Source organism: Macrobrachium nipponense, chromosome 45 (assembly GCF_015104395.2).
Source record: "Macrobrachium nipponense isolate FS-2020 chromosome 45, ASM1510439v2, whole genome shotgun sequence".
In the NCBI taxonomy this organism is placed as follows: domain Eukaryota; kingdom Metazoa; phylum Arthropoda; class Malacostraca; order Decapoda; family Palaemonidae; genus Macrobrachium; species Macrobrachium nipponense.
Window position 1 is genome coordinate 7079373 of NC_061105.1, and position 21000 is coordinate 7100372.

Sequence of the window (21000 nt, forward strand, 5' to 3'; positions counted from 1 at the left end):
ATCGAATGCTTCACCGTATATTTCCCCATAAAATCAGGGACTTAACCACGAATTGAGGGAATTTTTAGGCAAACATGAATAAAATCGTATTCGTTTCGCTAAGGATATCTCTCTGCCTCGGCGAGGAAAGAATGTAGTAGAAAATTCACCTTAAGATAACGATACGCTTAAGCCTTATGCACACACCGTGGTTAATTACAGCGCTCCTACTATCCTTACAAGAGTTTCCTAGATGAATGCTGTTACCACAATGTGATAGGATTATAAAGAATTTTAATTCGGCAGAGCACGATTTAACATTCATGGGAAAGAGTTGTCAGACCCTGCGGAAAATATTCACAGATATCTTCGCAAGGCAGAAGATGAACGACCTTCTTATAGATTGCTTCCTTTTCCTCGAAACAAGAGAGGTAGCAAGATACGCCATCTTTAAATTAAAGAGGGGAATAAAACTTTATTTGTTTTTTTTCCCCTAGTTGTATATATTCTTAACACATATTAAAATAAATGGGCGTCTAACGGAAGAAGATGAATGCATCATTTTGGCAATAAAAGGTTGGATTCACAGAAGTCACGTTCTTCTTTCAGCATGTGTCGGAAGGTTTTTCTAAGAGATTTGATCGGAATCTATTATAAATATTGGACCTGAAAAACCTATTCACTCTGAGTCTGTCTGCGTGCAGACTGACCAGAAGTAAATATGAATGAGAGGATTTTTCAAGGGAAGCTTGATAATTCCTTTAAATATGTTAAAGACATAGAGTTTGCTGCAGATCGTGCTAGATAGAAGGGGAAACTGTCCTCTTCCGATACCTCTGTGAACTACATAATGATTTTCTTCCCTTTCAGAGGGAAGAATCACCTTGGTAATTTATGCTATCAATGAACACAGTGAAAAGATATATTCTGTCTAGACAAAGAATATTAGAGATAGTAGAGAATTAAGATCTTCGGGATCTTATACAATACCTCTATACGATAAGATTATGAGATCTTATACTTAGAATGGGATCCTAATTTGGGCCTCAGATTCCGTGTTCCGACAAGATGGAACTGCTCCTAATCAAATGTTTCTCTTGGTCCTAAACGAGCAAGAGGACAAGTGAAATTTTGGGCTTTTTTAGAATCTGGAATCAATTCTATGATGACTCGGCAATGGGTTCTGGCCAGCATAGTATGTTTGGCAAGAGAACTAAAGCCTTTTATTCCTGGATCAACGCTTTTAGATAGAGGTTTCGTTGTCCGGGTAATGTAGTGACATTGTCATCTACAGAAGAAGAAAAGGTTTAAACGTTTACTGACAGAGTCTTTGGAACGCGAGAAGGGCTCAAACTACTTCCCAAAAGGTTCAGAGAGATACATTCAAGAGCTAGAAATCAACCAATTTCAGCTCAGAATCTCTTTAAAGTCCAAGCTCCTTCCCTTCCTTCGGGCAAGGATAGGGAAGCTTCTGCAACGAGAAAACTCATCAACATGTAGGAGGAGAACTCGTTAGCAACGGAAGTATGCAATAATGATCCTCCTCGGAGGAAGACTTGTCTCTCGGAATTTTGAGATTTCCTATTGTCTACTGGATGGAGCGGACTAAATTGTGATGAATGTGCAGGAGCAATTAGCGTCTTTGGTAGGAGTACTTTCTAAAGATCCTACTCGTAAAAAGGATGATAGACTTCTGATTAAGAGATCCAAATACCGATCTCCTGTCGGGCGCGACGAACCCTACAGGGGAGTTGTCGCACAAGCGGCCATCTCTGGGGGGAGCGATGCGTTAGGCAGGCGAGACGTGGGAAAGGAAGTAACTCCTGCCAAGCGTCTGGCGCCAAGTAGGCGCAAAGAGCCTGACTTTACTGTAGATCGTTCTAGGCCAAGATCTTCATCCAAGCAACAAGAGCCAACTGGAGAAGAGAGAACTCCTGATAGGAGTATAGCGCCCGCTAAGCGCAATATACTTGCCATTCGAAAGGCCATTCAATGAGCGATACTCCTACCAAGCCACAGGAGTTAATTCGGAACTAGATGCGCCTTCCATAGGTCGGAGTATTCGTGAAGAGATACTCCTGCCAGGCGCCTTGAGTACTCTGACCTCGATACTCCTCCCAGGAGCCAGGAGTATTCTAGACTTTTTGCTCCTACCAGGCGCCAGGAGTATTCGAAGCGCGATGTGCCTAACCAAGCGCCAGGAGTATTCTGAGCTTAATACTCCTAACAGACGCCAGGAGTATTCGGAACGCGATACTCCTGTCAAGCACCAGGAGTATTCCGATGAGCACGATACTCCTCCCAGGCGCCAGGAGTATTCGGAACATGATACTCCTACCAGGCGCCAGGAGTATTCCGATCACGATGCTCCTCCTAGGAAAGCGATACTTCTGCCAGGCGCCAGGAGTATTCCGAGCACGATACTCCTCCCAGGCGCCAGGAGTATTCGGAGAGCGATACTCCTGCCAAGGCGCCAGGAGTATTTCAGAGGACGAGGAGTATTCCGATCGCGATACTCCTCCCAGGCGCCAGGAGTATTCGGAGCGCGATACTCCTCCCAGGCGCCAGGAGTATTCTAAGCTTAATACTCCTAACAGGCGCCAGGAGTATTCGAAGCGCGATACTCCTGCCACGCGCCAGGAGTATTAGAAGCGCGATACACTGCCAAGCGCCAGGAGTATTCGAAGCGCGATACTCCTGCCAGGCGCCAGGAGTATTCGTTAAGCGCGATACTCCTGCCAGGCGCCAGGAGTATGCTGAGCTTAATACTCCTAAAACAGGCGCCAGGAGTATTGGAGCAAGATGCGCCTTCCAGACGGCAGGAGTATTCGAAGAGTTTTACGACTGTCAGGCGCCAGAGTATTCTAAACAGGATACTCCTCGCGCCAGCCAGGCGCAAGCCAGGCGTTAGGCTTCATCCAGATGAGATCCAGTTCAAAGAAAGTCCTAGTCTTCTTTGAAACAATGGTGATCTCTAAAGCACTTCATAAGTGACTTGATGATACCTTCAAACAGCTGAGAATTTAAAAAAGCTCATGAAGTGCGAGCTTTTGCAAATTCTTGTTCTTTTCGTAACAATATGTCAGGAAGACATATTAGCTTTAACATATAGGAGATGCAAACTATGGGTGACTACTCATTACACGAAGGACTTCAAGTTAACCTACGAGAGATTCTTCTCTCTTGGTTTTTTATACGTATCAGCGGATACGTTGATGGGATAAGGAGCCGACACTGATCCTTTAATAATGAGTTGAATTTATTTTAACTCAATGATTTTATTGGAGGTTTGAAAGGAGTTTGGGGGATAAATCTCTCTTTCAATTTAGCGCGAAACCCTCATGTTAGGAACAGGTGATCGGGGTGGATCGGTGTTGCGCTCCTTAAATAAGTGCGTGTTGTCATATAAGCGGATGTGCTCCCATTGACAAACGCCAGTTAGGATTCTGTCGAGTAAGTGGAAGAGACCCCATCGACAGATCCACAAGAACTCTTGGCCACAGATCACTATCTCGCTAAGGCTCTTGAGATGAAGCAGACTCCTATGCAATAGCTAGGGGAAGTCAATCCTTCGTCTAGAAACACAGAGGAACTAAGGTCTATAAATACCTACAACATATGTTGTTTACCTGTCTAGTCAGTAACTAGCTGTCTCTTGCCCTCCACCAAAAGGGTGTCAATCAGCTATGTATATATCTGACAGGTAAGTTGAATGTATGAAAATGATATTGTTATGATACAATAAAGTTTCATACATACTTACCTGGCAGATATATACAATTAAAGACCCACCCAGCCTCCCCGCAGGAGACAGGTGGAAGAGAGAATCTGATTAGAAAACGGGAATAGTTCCTAGTCCTGCCACCCAGCGGCAGGCAGGTAGATCACCTGACCTACCTGTAGCGTGTGCCGCGAAATTCGAATTTCTGTCGGGGACGACGGAGTCGATAGCTATGTATATATCTGCCAGGTAAGTATGTATGAAACTTTATTGTATCATAACAATCATTTTTCTGTAAACATTGCAGGTCAGTGGAATAAGTGTAAGTCCTGGTCAAGATCAACTAGTCATCATTCACTTGAGAAGTGGGAATGATTTTGTCATCTCAATAATGTCTCAGTCAAATGCCAATCGTGTTGGAGAGTTAACAGGACTGCTCCTTCGTCAGTATCAACTGTAAGTACGAGTTATGAGGGTAACTTCACTGTTAATTTCAGACGAGGTCATGTGAAATTAGCTAATAGATTGGACAGTTCTCTACTTAACCGTATATCCTTAATTGATTGAGGACTGATTTACAGATGGCTTTCATTATTATCATTACAAAGTAGTTTTTAACACCACCACCAAATCATAGCCCCATAGTCTTTAGAGCCTATCTAATGACTTTGTGAAGTGAAAATATTGTGTGCACACGTATGAATATATATACATTTCTGATGATCTGTTTATTTTATATTCACAGCTTAAACCGTCAGGATTTGCGTGTTATTGTTAATGCAAGTCTTCAGTGCATGTTGGGAAATAAGTCACGGATGATAAATGTGGAAGAGAACAGCGTAGGATCATTCCCCGCATTTAGGTTAGTATTTTTATTGTATGATTTAAGTTTTATTCTTTTAGCTTAATTGTATCTTATAAGGTTAGTGTTCTACTTATGCTGCATGGTCCAAAAAAAAAAAAATAACAACTTGCCTTTAGAATATTCTTGTATACACTACCAGCCTATGGTTTGATGTTTCAATCCAGCTTATTGTGTTCAACCTTCAAAAATCTTTTAGGAAATGTAGTATTTGTTCATAAGAAAATATGGGGAAGGATGATATAAATATTATAAGAACAGACAAGAAAGGATGAGTATTGATGGTTTTCAGTAATCATTTTTTTGTTTAGAAAATAGCACAATCCTTAAGAAAATTCGAGGGAACTGTACTTCAGGTACAGTAAATCAGTTATCTCATGTTTGGAAAGGTTTTGATAAAGATTTTGCAACTTAATTATTTAGGGAGCGAGCACCATGAATCTGTGGAAGGCAGAGTTAAATGTGGGAAAGCCTAAGTTGTAACCAAGCAGACTTTGGTGGACTCTTTTTGTTCTGTATAAATTTAAATTTATTAAAATGAACATAAATATGAAAAAGCTACAATGGGCACAGTGGCATCCAATTAAATACATTACATTGTATTATTCCGAGTAATATTTAGAAGACTAGTTAAGAAAAATGACTTGGTAGTAAATATGGCAGAATAATAACTAATACAGTGAAGTGTTAGTTAAATTGAATCATGCATTCTTATTACTTTCTTACATTTTTCTTTGTACAGTACAGAATTAAAAATTAAGATTTAAAGAAAGCTGTCTTTCATCTTTAGGTTCTTTCTAAATATGGGATAAGCTTATATCAAGGACTCTTATCTTTTTGCTGCAATTTTAATATTTGCACAAATTATAACTAGCGTTCGACAAGGAAGATGATGAGGGCATTTGTCTTCAGTCTTTCTTACTGCTTTGAAACTAGATATAAGCTTCTTACATAAATTAACTCCATATTAGATGCTCTTAAGGATATTTGTAGATGAAATTATAATTCTGAAGATAGCACACAAAAATGGTTTCCTTGAAAGTTTATCTTGAAAATTGAAAATGTAAGAGTTAGAAATGAAGCAGCAGGTTAGAACTGATTTAAGCAGAAGTGGAAAGAGGTTTAAAATGTGAGTGGATAGCTGTGTTGACTTTTTTACCTATTAAGCATAAGTAATACTGTGTTGAAGGATGGTCACCTGCCAAGCACACTGAGTGATGTGGTGACAGTTTTGAAGATGGGGGCCTTTCTGTTACTAGTAAGTATAGTAATAAAGAATTACAGAAATTCAGTAATTTCTTCAAAGTTGGTTATTTGCAGAAAGGTGAAGGGTGTGTGCTCTTTTGATTTGTATTTTCGCTTTTAATAAATTCTTTCTATTGCAGTAACCTGGAAAACACTACATGATTTAATTTAGTTTGAGAATTTGTCTTTACTCTGACACTTCAGTTTTTATGTGGAGCATAATTGGCATTTTCAACTATCTAGAGTAATTTGCTTAGGTTAATAGAGTATTAAAATGGCTCTTGGTTTTTGAACTAGGAAAACAAAATTTACAGACCAGAGTCTCACAAAATACAAACAACAATTGTAAGAGGATTATTTACTCAAGGTACTATATAATACAATTTTATGGTCCTGAATATCGATGTACCTTCCTAGTTTTCATTGTGAAAGTATATCTGTACTTTGCTGTTCAATTTGATTTGTAATTATGGAGACAGAATTATACCTCATATTTGTTTATCATGTTGTATATTATTATACTGCGTACTTTCAATAATGTCTACAATCATTTTACACTTTTTTTTTTCTTTAGGCCTAAATGTTAACTGTTATGACCACAATATCCCCACTACTGTCATTTCCAGCTTATCAGTGAGTTTTACACATGGTTTAAAATGTGTATTAATAAATTCCTTTTACTTATATTTGGTACCATTTGAAGTACATCCATTTTCATATTTTTAAATTTGCCTCTACCTCAGAATGCCTCCTTGGTCCAGTTAGATATATATTAATAAATACCATTTCCTTGGAATTTTTTTTTCTTTTCAAAATGACAAATTTTTGAAGTAATTTGTATTTTTCCTAATATACCAACCTGAGGTCTTTACATATGTGATTTACTTTCAGCACAAGCTGGAGCTGGCCAATAAATTTAAAACAAGGTGATCATTGGTAGTAGGCTACCAACGGCAGGGAACGAAGGCCTGCCATCCAGTTGGTACGCATTCATCATTAGAGCCAACTACCAATAATCTTGTTTTAAGTTTAATGCTTGGTTCCAGCTTGCATTGAAAGTAAATCCCATATATAAAGACTTCAGGTTTGTATACGTGTAGGAACAAATGCAGGTTATTAGCAATCTTACAGTTAACCCTACCTATATATCAGGTAGCTGAAATACACCATAATTATCCCTACTTAGCACAGATATTTATACCTCATTTTTACATGTACAGTAATTACAAGCCAAAGCCTCACATGCGCCCATATTTGCTGAAAACTGTTGGAAAAGGGTTGATATACATAACTGAATTGTAATTGAAAGGTAACTGAATTTCTAAGAGATGTATTAGTGACTAGTGTCAGCAAACGAAATGAGTCAGAACACCTGACGTATATTATTTCTCCATTACATTTCAACTTCAATTGTACCTTTCCACACGCATTGAATGATTGATGAGTTTGTATCACGTTGCTTTGTCTTACAAAAGTAATCACAGATTTACTTGATTTGATCTCATTTTGGCAATAAGTCAGACATTTCCTTGCATCTTGTCAAGTTCATGATTACATTGATTGCTCATCTGGGTCAGTCACCACAATTCTTCATATTGCATTGCCACCTTGCAACGCACTTAGTACGATTAAAATTTAGTACTTCTCAGTAAGTACAACACCTTTGCACACTAGTGTCATCTTTCTGACCTACATCTCTTGATAAGCCACTTACCCTTGGATTACAGTTCACTGATACTGGCCCTTTTCACCAATTAATTTCAGAAAGTAAAGACTTGAAAAAGTAAGTTTTATGTACTAGGAAATATTTTAGAAAATATTTTTCCACTGTAACTTTACATTGTACAGTATATTTATATTACCACTGTGCCCATCCACCTGAACATAGAGACAACTTGACCACAAAGCTTCTAAGCACATACAGTAGAATGTAAGATAGTGTAGATGAAAAAGAATGACACCCTCTTCAGTAGCAAAGTATGATGTGCCCAAGCACTTCTGAATATAGGCACAAGGTAGATTTTTTCTTATTTTGTAAAAATTTGTAGAAAAAGTTGGAAATTTCATGGTTTTTCATGGTATTCAGTATTTTGCCTTGTCTATTATTTAGCAATATTGAATTTTTATTTAAAGTGAAATACCACATTGATGCAGTAATTTTGTCATTAAATGTAATAACATGAATGATTTAACTACTACTTATGCTCATAAGGCTGAAGTGAAGGTAACTTTAGTGATTTAAGGGTGTAGATAACCAGCAAGATGTTATAAAACACGTTTGTTGACTTCAAAAGATGTGGATGCTGTTAGTGTACCAAAGAATGTTGACCTCAAATTAAGGGTAATTTTGTTGCTGTTTTGCTGTCTGCCATTCAGCGGCCAACCATATGAGAGTCAAGCTGTTTAGCTCAGAGATCTGAATACATTTTTTACAGTTAAGTCATTGGACAATTAAGTTGTCATCTTGTAATTTTCCTGGAGATTCTTCTCCACGTTTTAAGAGCTCTGGAACTGGGCTACTGCATTCACTCTTGGGATCATTTGGGATAAACCTAACTCCAGAAAAACTTAAACTTTTATGCCTTGACCTTAGCTAGTTATAGTAACTTTGCTTGCCCTGTGTCTCTGGTTCCCTTTTCTTTTCCTTTATAGGCAAGGTGCGATCCTTTGGGTCCCTGAATGTTACTTTGGTTTTCATTCACAATACCATTTTTTAGAGCCTTGCAGCAAAATACTATCTCAGAAATCCAGTTGTCAGCAGTGCAAACCATTATGCTTTTTTGGTAACTAACTGTCTGCTTAGGATGCTTGCTCTCTCTCCTTTCCTATTTCTTTATAAAATGATAGAAGTACATTTAGTTCTTATTTATGAAACTCACTATATTCTTAATCCTGAAAAAAGTGGAGAGGCATTAACATTACCTGACAGTGTGCAAAAGACTTATGGCCTCAAGAGTTTTTAGGTCAGACCCTGGATGCTGACTGAGCACAGTGGAACCAAACCTTCTTGAAAAAAATTCAAGCAAGGCTTTGAAAAAGTTCCAGTTTTTCTCCAATTGCTGGGATACAGGTTTAATCTACTGATACTTCTGCCATGGACCTCTCTCGTATAATTTCTCCATTGGCTATGGAAGTGATGTTACATCAAGGACCATGGTTTTCTCTCAAGCTGCAGTTTCTCTGTGCAGACTTGACTGTCACAATAGGCTTTGCAGTAACAGAGTAATGAAGGGCTTTGCTATGGCACATAAGCCTCTGCTTCCATTCTCAATTACCTCACCCACATTTGCCTATTTTTCTGTCTTTTGGTCATTGTAATGGACCCACAATAGACAACCTTGATGGAATATCTAATTTTTTGCTGTATCCTATTTTCAGTGTCACTCATTCTTTGCAGTTTAAATTCTTTATACATCTCAGAGTGGAGGCTTCTTCCTCTGTCTTTGTTATGGCATTGGAGGTTATTTTTTAGAACGTACAGTATCATTTGTTTTTAGGTATCAAGAGTCGCCAAAACTGAAATTTGCCTCCCTTTTCAGAAGATTTGGGTTATATTGATTTTGCCTCATAAAATGACCTGTTGGGTAAGGAATCAGCTTAAAGCAGTATGCCTTTAAACATTTGAAGTTATGGTCAAGTCCAGGACATTCCCAAACTTCACAGTTGAAATATGAGCTGTTTGCGTGACAGACTACTGTATGGGCACTATGCTTTCAGTGAACTAAGCTGTTACATAATCTGGGCATCTTCCTTGTTGAAGATTTCCTTAACCTTTCTTAAGGATGATGGGTAAAACTAAGCCACCCCAAAACAATATAGTACTGATAGATCATGAATTACTGTACATTCATTATTAATTTACCCGGACCACTGAGTTTCAAACCTTGCCCCTTAAAATACCACAAAAAAAGGAGGCTGCATCCCTAAGGCTCATTGCATTCTATACAAAATCTTGTGGTAAATAAGGAATCTTACTTTATTGCAGTGTTTTACTTTGTATTGCAAAAACTTTTTTACTGTAATGCCAGTTGTCTATCATTAAGGATCTGTTCATGTTATTGTAGCAGTTTCAGGTCTGGAAACTCATTCCATTTTTTTGTTGCATAGGTCATTGGCAAAATGTCAAGGACATTCTATTGAATATAATATATACATTATATATTTAAAATTTTCTTTTAGTGTAATATAAAAACTTTACCAATTATCAGTTCCAGAAAACATAAGTACAGACAAAATTTCCAAGTGTTAGGAGTTTGACTTGTTGATTTTCACACTGTCTGCTGCACTTGCAAATTTCCAGTGACCCATTTGTAGTATGATATTCGCAAATTTTGGTTTTGCTTTTTATGGTGTGCATTATTATTTTGTGTGTGTGTGAAGTAATCCACAACTTGAAGGGGCTCAGGGTATAACTAAGTTCTGCTATGTACAGCTGTACATGTTTTATGAAGGGTTTTTATACTACTATTTATCTACTATTATTCACCTAAATGTGCTGTGTGTTGTACTTACAGTAAGGGACCAAAGCGAGAACTAATCTACACGTGGCCCACAACTATGAACAAGGAATTGCCTCCACCTCCAAAGACCTCCCACAGGCAGGCACCAGCACCTCCATCACGTTCCCCGGGAGCTAATGGTTATGGAAATGGGCACATAAAGAGTAATGGACATAGCAATGCTAACCGCCATAGTAATGGGGTCCATACATATGGCAATGTGTAATTTCTACGCTCACATAAAGCTCACTTCATGTTCATTTGGTGTGCGTGTGTGTGTGCGTGTGTATTGTGTAAAAGAAGAGGACTGTTTGTGATGTGAGGGAACTGAATGTAGATAAATATGGGAAAGATGTGCCTTATATTGATAATTCTGATATAGATACTAAATAGTACTGTGCTGGAGACTGACAAAATGCTTGAAATCTAGTTGGTTTTTGTAAATTTATAACTACAGCTGCCAAGATTATTATTTTGTAAAATTCACCGTAGTTAGTATTATATATTGAATTATATTTAATTTCATTCTTCATTTAATATTAGCATAATCATTTCATTTCATAATCATGTGATGTCATTTAACCTTTAGTTCTGTGGGACCATAACTTTTTTATGAATAGTTATAGCTAACAAAATCATTCTTCATTAATGACATAGCAATTTTAAATGTTTCTTACCGACTTTAAGAAAGTCTCATTTTTATATTAATCTGTAATTCATGCAACTTTCATCTTCTTCCTAATATGCTTTTCATTTTGCTGTTAATGGAGATATGATTATATTTGTAGTGTTGAGTTTTATATGAAGGCCTTCCTATTAGCAGATAGGATGAAACCTTGTATCTAAAATGCCCTATTTCTTTTTTCAGAGTAAATCTATTTATATGTATATTTTTGCTGACTGCGTAATTCAAGTATAAAAGCTTACTCAGTAAATCGTTGTTCGTTAAATTACAGTTATTACACATTTTAATGCTGTACAAAAGCTAACTTCTAAATTCACCCTTTAGGTAAAATTCAGTCCTATCTTAAATTCCCAGTTTACATGAATTTTGTGCTTATCTTTAAATGGGTACAACTTCAGTAAATGTATCAATTGATTTGAAATGAAAAGCACCAACAAAGGTCACTTGTGTGATCTTAATTGTCGCACTGTTGTATCTTTCAGCTTGTACCAGTAAACTTAATGCAGTACGACAACAAAAGAGAAAATTGTCAAAATTAAATATTTAAAGTTGCAGTCCAGCTGTACTTTGCTGTGATATGAAATTCAGTGAAGTTTGCATTTATTCTTCAACAATGTAGGTGGTTTATAAAGTGCAATTTTTTTAAAAGTACTTAAAGTTTACCAAGATCATTTAGCACATGGATTTGTATATCTGACCAAATCACTACAGTTCATTATTTTTTTATTGCTGTGCCATTTGTAAATTTTTATTATGTGGTGTGAACTATTGAAATTTTTATAGATGGTCTTCAAATTAAGTTGAGCTGTCACTGCTGTTGCTTTCTGTAATAGCTAGGGATAATATTTTAAGGTATATCTAGTGCTTTTGCTGGTTTACGTGAAACTTCACTGCTGCGCAGGCTGTGTACCTAGTTTTTGCTTATGGGTAAATTGGAATAAATGTTGACATTCTCACATCTTTTGAATGGAGACGAGATGATCTAAATTTTGTTCTTGTTTTTTCCTGTCATATTTTTAAAAATGTTACTTGCCGTACTTTCTCTGAAATAAAGTTTTCCTGAGTGGTGTCACTCATCGTGTATATTATTTTCTGGTTTTGCTATAAGCCTAGAATAACGTTACTAATATGTTACCCCTACCTTTTTTCAGTTACTTCCCATCTCATATCACGCTATGAGAATTAGACAAAATGGCAACCTGTGTCAAGGTTATTTGCTTTGTGCCAGGTAGTGCTAATTGTACCACTATTTTTACAAAGATTCTTTGAAAATCCAGCTCTGTAATGCTCTGTTCTTTGCACTTTTGGCTTTTTAGAGGGCATTACTGTTGCTCTGTATTGGAATTCTGCTATGATAGCAGGAATAAATTGTAATTTTGTATATTACATGTTTATGAATAAAGTATATATATATTATAGGTTTATCTGTTTTTCTTTCTGTTTTACAGGAGGTACATATCACCCAAAATGATGTTTACTGAAGCATCAAGCCTTCATATTGCTATCACCATTAATTAATATTTCTACAAGGATACAAACCATCGTTTTTATATGGATACTCTTTTAAAGTGTTGCTTAGACCAGCTGAAGAAGATAGCAGTAAACTAGGTTTTCCAGGACAGGCTACTCTGCTGGAGAGGGTTGAGGAGGAGACCAAAACATGGGTCACGAAGAAAAGGTTAATGGCTGCTGTAGATGTGGAAGCATACATAACCCACTGTCAGTCACAACTAAAGCATCTATGCTAAACATCCATACAAGGGTAGCGCCTCAGTGGCGTGGTTGGTTTGGTGTTTGCTTCTCACCTCGGTGGTCGCGGGTTCGATTCCCGGCCATTCCACTGAGGAGTGAGAGATGTGTATTTCTGGTGATAGAAGTTCACTCTCGACGTGGTTTGGAAGTCAAGTAAAGCCGTTGGTCCCGTTGCTGAATAACCACTGGTTCCATGCAACGTAAAAAAACCATACAAACAAACATCCATCCATACAAGGATAAGGACAACAATGCCACCGTTCCTAACATAACACAAGAAAAAATGTAAAGCAGAAAAGCCCCAGTCCAAAACCATCAAGCACAAAAAATTCACTTGAAAGCACAATTTCAATAATAGCCATGATGAGGATACAAGAAAGACCCTATGAGCATTGGTTCAAAAGAAACTGATATCATGCCATACTCTAAACAAGGGAGGTTGACAAATTTGGTAAGGCACAGCAAGTAAATGTTCTACATTTTCATCATGCTGTTAATGAAGCTCTACCTTAGAATTTTTTGTGCATGATTTTGGACAGGAGCTTTTCTGCTCCATTTTGTTTTTGGTGTCGTGAATGATGAAACTAAAGAATTCTTTTTGTAAGGATGATCAGCATAGATGATTTAGGTGATAAAATGTCTCATATTATGTTAAATCAGCAATTTACACTCTTCTTTGTAGTGTCAAATAAGAGATGGTTTTCCTGCCAGACTGCAGGAACCTAATAAAGGGGGCATTTTCTTAAAGTCACGCATAGCAGTGGAAGAGATCTTCACCACTGTCGTTGACCATAGGGTCCAGCCATGAAACAGCCTGGCAAGCCGATGAAGCCGTTGACTACAGGGTATTCCTGGCCCTAGTTGAACAAGATCTGGATCAATTTGTCTAGGCTGCAATGCAACCATGGGGGTTGCATTAAACCATTTATGCCGGGGAAGAGGTGGTGGTGGCAATTTGAAAGACCTACTGGAATGGAATAGATTAGTACCCCTGTTAGGCATGGAGAACCCAACACTTACGAAGCCTCTGTGCATCCCCTCCTGAAAAGACTGGACAAGGGGGAGCTGCTGCCTCCTTCATGGATGGGGACCACTCACATGGTGCTATGCCAAGCTGTGTTCAGTCTGGAATTAGTCTGCACAAAAAGACAATTTCTTGCTTGTTGCACTCAAGACAGACCACCCAGGCTTGCTCTAGTCCCCGGCATTGCATGAGGGCAAAAAGGGGACAGTCAAATGCAGCCGTCTCTTGCTTTGGTATCATTACTTTGTTCAGGTCTAGACAGGTGTATTGCTGTCACACAGTCCACTTGTTTGCCAGGCACCCCAACTCGTGGCAGCTCCAGAGAGGGGGTTTCTCTTCCTCACCTAGAGCCTCCCCTCTTGCCAAGCCAGTTCCTACTTTAGTGGGCTGGCTGGAAGGTCTCAGACATAGTATCTCCTCTTCAGTTGGGCCCTCCACCAAGGCTCTGCTGACATCTGTCCTGACTCCCTGTTTTGCCCGGTACTGCAGCACTTTCTCGACCATTTCCCCTTGGAATGGGTTGTTCTCCTGATGACAAAGGAGGAAGAGCAGCAATCACAGGAGAGGGGCTCAATGTCACTTCCCTAGAGGAGGTATTGCCCTTCTGTCTCCTCTCCTCACATAAAGCCCAGATGCACATGTAATTAACGAACTGAATTCAACAGGTATTTGTCTTGACAAGTCAAGAACTGCAAAATAAGAATGGCCATAGGAATTTACTATGTCTAATGAGTATAGGAAGAACAAATGGAGAAAGAGCACCATGCAATGGTATTAGGAAGGGCCTCAGCAGAAGTAAAATATTTCTGTTGCCTTAGAGAAACTGGGCTGTGACAGTTACTAAGGGATGGTAAGAAAAATAATAGCATCTGCATAGACAAAGTGGAAAGCTACTCTTCCAGTAAATGTCATTAGTAAGGAGAACAAATAATTTATTGTGTAAGGAGACTGAAGTAGTATGACAATAAATTATTAAAATGTGGCTGGAATGTGGTGAAAATATTGCAACCAGGTTACATGGGAGTGTCAAGGGATTACAAAATAAGACAGATTTCACAAAGCCTCAGATGGCTTACACATGTTATGAGAACTGATCAGAAGCAAATAATCAGAATGCTAGATACAGAAAGTGCCAGACAATTTATGAAAATACTCAAATTCAAAGAAAAAAAGGATATGAAGAGCTTGACCATACAAGTACAGTGGTACCTAGTTTGTCGAACGTTTCATATGTCAAACTTTCCGTTTTTCGAACAATTTTCAACAAAATTGAACTGACTGATTATCTAGTTTATACTTGTATTCGACGGCCTACTGGGTCTTACAAGGTAAACTGTAATTTATTTTTTCATTTACGATTTATAGTTTAATGAAAATATTCAACAAAATACATTAAAGTATAAAGCATTTAATATAAAATTTAGCTTTCAATATAACACTTAGCATAAAAGATGCATAAAATCGTACGTAACCGCTTACTTGAAACTGAACGAGGGAGCGTTGATATGTTGAGGAGAGAAAAAGAGTTAAAATACTACTGTATGTATGTAAAAGCAATAACAATTCACATAAAAAGGGAATTTCTCAATGAATTTAACAATGATAAAGTATGAAAACAATCAAATGCATTAAAAAAAAAAAAACAGCCAGTGTCCAGTGCGCCGAGTGAGACTGTCTAGTAAAGAATAAAGCTTTTCACAGTAAAATTTAGCACAAATGATTAACAAAATCATTCGTCATTGCGGTGATACACAGCTAATTTGAGGTAGAGGGAAGTAGCGTTTATATTTCTTAGGAATAATGAATGAAGGATTTTAAGTTAATGTGCATTATGGTATTGTTGAGAGAAGAAGAGGCAGTCAAATCTTTACTATAATATGTACGTAAAAGCAGTACCAATTCAAAATAAAAAATTATTTCACAATAAATTGAACATAATGATAAAATATGAAAACATTCAAATGCAAATCCAGAAAAAAAAAAAAAAAAAAAAAAAAAAAAAAAAAAGTCTTAATTGAGCCAGTGCTCGGAGTGCCGAATGAGATGGTCTAGTTGAACCAAGGTCTAGAGAATATAAGGCCTTTTCATGCGCAGCTTAAACTGGGGTGCAGGATTAAATGGCTAGGTGCGTGACGTCACAATAACCGCAGTCAGGCCCCTTAACCTATAGCAATCCTGCCTTTACTTTTTTTTTTTCTAAATACTCTAAGCTATTCAATAACTAAATTAATAGTCAGATGTAGGTTCTTCATTCTACTATGTTAAGAAGAATAATCATAAGAGATCATCAGCACATTTTTGCCCAATAACATTGAAATTATAGAAAACCTACCTTTGGTTTCTTCTTTTTATATCCGTTATTAAATATCCGAAGGAAAATAAGTCAGAATAAAAACTATATTTTAATATATCAAATAATTATGAGCGAGCTCTAAAGAACATTCTTAACAATGTTCTTTTGCACATATATAGCTATGTCGCTAACTTTTTCAATCTATGCACCGCTTTTCTGGAACTACTAATGTGTCAGTTCAAATTTCGAATTCTAAAAACTGTATGGCATGGAACAAAATATTTCGACTTCTGAAGTTATTTGGATGTAACTGCTAATTATATCCGCTAATTTAATTATCGCTCCTTTTAAGGCTGTTAATACATTTTCCTCCCATGGTGAGAATCAAACATCTTATCCATACATTTCAAATGATCAAGAAACACTAGGTTTCATTAGTTTCCCTTCGCTAAAGCTTACGGCACCAATCTTTGTGTCATCTTCCTGTTACTTTTGCTCCTAAATGTTCCAGTTGTGGAAACTTGCGAGCAATAAACCCACCAACATATGGCATCTTCCCATGTTCGTTCTTCAACTTCCTGGTCTTTGAAGTCATCACTTTGATCATCCTTATTAAATGATGGTAAGCAAAATAAAATTGCTGGTACACTGGGTTCTTTCTGAAGGGAATTTCCTTCGTCTTCGAATGATGCATCTTGCTTGTCAGGGACGTGGGAAAATGAGGCGGATGTTACATTTTCACTGTTGCAGTTTTAAACGTTGCTCTTTGAGCTTACAAGTGTGCTGCCTTTCTAATCACTACTGTAGACAATGTGCTAATGATATTAATGATATAAGAATAATAGTTTACATTACCAGTGAATTAAGTTAAATGTAAGCAAAAAACGTATAAAAACATAATAATAAAAATAGCAATGGTGAAAATCATATTCAGTGCTTACTAACCATAATCGTCAACCTTTGTTCCATTCAGGTGTGGCTGCTGCAGGCATTTGCTGGGATCATACTTTTGTCCATGGTAGATCATTTTTTAGTGTCAATTTCACACCCTCACCAATATTGCTGTCTCTTCGTGGACACAGCGATATTAGCGAGGGTGTGAAAAAAGTTATTGAGGTCAAACTAACTGTTTCAAATATCTCGTCCAATATTTAAAATTTCCCTCCACATGTGACCTAACAAAACATCAAGGAGAAATCATCAATTGTATTTTCATTTTTATGAAAGTAAACTCCACGATGATCATTCGCAGAATAGTGAGGTTCATATGAGTTCATGACAACTATGGTGGTAGATCGAGAATTCATCGGTTGTTAAAGACCCCCTTGACAATGGAATTACCCTGTGCAATGTAATTAAGTGCTTTGTTAGGTATTTCACTTTTAATACTGAATATTTATATGTATACAATTAGCAATTTGACCTTGCAACCAGATGCACCTTAAATGGGTAGATACATAGAAATAAGAGCTGGATTGAGTTGCTTTTGCTTTCAGTATTCGTCAGATTTTGATTTTATTTCTTTACATTTAACTTAAATGACTAAATTTCTCCCCTCATTTGAGCTGGTCCTTGGTCTTAATCATTACTAAAAAGTCAAACACCCAAGCTTTTTGTAATGATATAATTATGAGTTTTCTTTATGAAAATCAGCTGGTTTCATAAATGAATTGATAGCACCTATCAAAAAACTATGTAGTAATACATAATTGTCATGTTCAGTGTATTTCACAACCATAATTTTGTATTAGCCTTTGTTATAGGACTCAAGTAATACAGATTGATTGAAGCTATATGTCCTTTTTTTTTTTTTTTTTTTTTTTTTTTGCCAAATTTCCATTCTCGTAAAATTCCTTACATTGAAAATAGAAGCCTACAAGATTACTGAGTATAAATTGTTTACTTATGAGTATTAATATAGTATTTTACTAAAACTAAAGTACTGTCAGGCCTTAACTGTGGCCCATTCTCAAGGAATATGGATAACACCTTACTAGAGAAAAATTAAAGTACACGAATGTAGATAACTACTTAGTGGAGGCAGCATTGGAGTCTCCAACAGGAGACTTCAATGCTTCTCTCCAGTAAGAAGTTATCTGTGACCTGGAAACTCCAATGCTGCCTCCACTAAGTAGTTATCTGTGACCTGGAGACTTCAATGCTGCCTCCAGTAAGTAGTTATCTGTTGCCTGGAGACTTCAATGCTTCCTCCAGTAAGTAGTTATCTGTGACCTGGAGACTCCAATGCTGCCTCCACTAAGTAGTTATCTGTGACCTGGAGACTTCAATGCTGCCTCCACTAAGTAGTTATCTGTGACCTGGAGACTTCAATGCTGTCTCCAGTAAGTAGTTATCTGTGACCTGGAGACTTCAATGCTGTCTCCAGTAAGTAGTTATCAGTTTTCCTGGAGACCTCAATGCTTCCTCCAGTAAGTAGTTATCCATATCCTTGGAGACTTAATGCTGCCTCCAGTTAAGTAATTATCCATATCCCTGGAGACTCCAATGCTGTCTCCAGTGAGTAGGTATCTGTGTTCCTGGAGACTTTAATGCTGCCTCCACTAAGTAGTTATCTGTGTTCCTGGAGACTTCAATGCTTGCTCCCTTAAGTAGTTATCCATATCCCTGGAGACTTCAATGCTGCCTCCACTAAGTAGTTATCCATATCCCTGGAGACTCCAATGCTGTCTCCAGTGAGTAGGTATCTGTGTTTCTGGAGACTTCAATGCTGCCTCCACTAAGTAGTTATCTGTGTTCCTGGAGACTTCAATGCTTGCTCCCTTAAGTAGTTATCCATATCCCGGGAGACTTCAATGCTGCCTCCAATAAGTAGTTATCCATATCCCTGGAGACTTCAATGCTGCCTCCACTAAGTAGTTATCTGTCTTCCTGGAGACTTCAATGCTGCCTCCACTAAGTAGTTATCCATATCCCTGGAGACTCCAATGCTGCCTACAGTAAGTAGTTATCTGTGTTCCTGGAGACTTCAATGCTGCCTCCAGTAAGTTATTATCCATATCCCTAGAGACTTCAATGCTGCCTCCAGTAAGTAGTTGTCCATATCCCTGGAGACTCCAATGCTGTCTCCAGTAAGTAGTTATCTGTGTTCCTGTAGACTTCAATGCTGCCTCCAGTAAGTAGTTATCCATATTCATGGAGACTTCAATGCTGCCTCCAGTAAGTAGTTATCCATATTCCTGGAGACTTCAATGATTCTCTCTAGTAAGTACTGATCCATATTCCTGGAGACTTCAATGCTTCTCTCCAGTAAGCAGTTATCTATTCATGGAAACTTCAATGCTGCCTCCAGTAAGTAGTTATCTATATTCACGGAGACTTCAATGCTGCTCTCCATTAAGTAGTTGTCTATATTCATGGAGACTTCAATGCTACTCCCTAGTAAGTAATTACCATATTCCTGCATATCTTCCTCTTTCTATTGATGCATTGTTTCATAAACTTGCCCACCTCAAAGTTATCCAGCTTGATTAGCTGCATATTGATATATTTACCTGTCTAATAAGGGTTAAGTAGTTGTCCATATTTCTGGAGACTTCAATGCTGCTTGCTCTTCAGTAAGTAGTTATCTATATACCTGGAGACTTCAATGCAGAACAGTGTTTACTCTCTATTAAAACACATCAAATATATTGTGGCTTCAGATTAAATCATCAAGGACATAGAACCCTAGACTTAAGTTAATGAGTCATTCGATGAATGTCCTGCTCAAGATGAAGGCCTAGGGCAAGGTCAGAAGAATCTGGCCTTTTAGTATTGAAACCTATGACATACATTATATAAATTGTGGCCTCAGCCTAAATTTTCGAGGGCTGAAGACAAAGAGACTATGTCAGTGTCAGTCCTGGTATTCCGATGTCAGACATAGGCCTAGGCTAAGGTCTCTACACTACCTTCAGTGCAGTGTGTGTAAAACGTCTTTCACTTCTCATATGTAGGTTTGGTTGCGTTGACCTGCTTAAGATGTTCATGATTGACAGGAAAAGCACCTAAAGAAGGAACAAAAAGTTTGTGCATCCTATGGCTTTACTTTCAAAACACTTTCATCTCATAAGTATGTATATCCTGAGCTGTCAGAAAGCTTTATCTGCATCTTGTAAACATATATAATAGGTTGCACCGGATTTCATTGCTTTGAAAGGAAAATTAAGCTTGGTAAAATGCCAGTCAAATCAAATTTACTCAGAAAATTAAATAACAGGTTAATCATTTGTAGAAGCCTTTTGGCTACCACGTCAAGGGCAACACTAAATTCTGTTAGACCTAAGTACTGCTGCTTTATAATCATGAGAAGAATGAATGAGTTAGGTTCTATAACCAAACCAAAAAATCAAGAACAAGAAACAAGATATTAGAATATCAAGGGTTCCTTTAAGCAAAGGCAAACAGAACTTATTAGACTGCAGTTCCAGAGCTTTGTAAAAGAGGGGAAAGAATGGTCACGTGACTGTTGAAATTTTAGGATTACTGATTTTTCCACACCACATCTCGGGAGGAGTGACCACCTGGGAGGTTGCAGGGCTGCCTGAGGATGGAGGGAGGGTGGGACTGGAGGATAATTAAGGGACGGGGGGGGGGGGGGGGGGGGGGGCGGGGGGGGGGGGGGGGGGGGGGGCTGGAGAATCAGTAATGGGGGGTGGGGGAGCCATTTAATTAATTTGATCCTAATGATAAGGAAAGCAAAAATCGACACTGATGCTCTGATCAGGGAAGGGTCAGGATAATACAAAGCTGCAATTACTGGAATCAAGAACAATGCTTGTTAAACATGAAAATGAATGAATAACAATTATAGTGGATGTAGCCAAATGAACTATGTGTTCCCTTCAAGATTAGTTTGGTGCTCATTTTCGCAAACAAAAAATTAATCAAATTCAGTTTTGATTAAAATTTTATTAAAAAAAAAAAATTAATGGACAAGG

At 37.7% G+C, this 21000-nt stretch overlaps 1 protein-coding gene across 2 annotated transcripts in view; it reads left to right on the plus strand.

Annotated features, from left to right (window-relative positions):
- LOC135214335 (unconventional myosin ID-like) overlaps nucleotides 1-12407 on the plus strand; it is a 105286-nt gene extending 92879 nt beyond the window's left edge. The window contains exons 18-21 of one of the 2 annotated variants that reach the window (XM_064248536.1): nucleotides 4008-4156; nucleotides 4446-4562; nucleotides 5752-5820; nucleotides 10322-10448. In XM_064248536.1, the coding sequence (XP_064104606.1) occupies nucleotides 4008-4156; nucleotides 4446-4562; nucleotides 5752-5776 (291 nt within the window). In that variant the 3' untranslated portion in view covers nucleotides 5777-5820; nucleotides 10322-10448. Of the gene's footprint in view, nucleotides 1-4007; nucleotides 4157-4445; nucleotides 4563-5751; nucleotides 5821-10321 lie in introns of both variants that reach the window. The other variant, XM_064248535.1, reaches the window with a different exon arrangement.
- Nucleotides 12408-21000: the final 8593 nt, after the last annotated feature.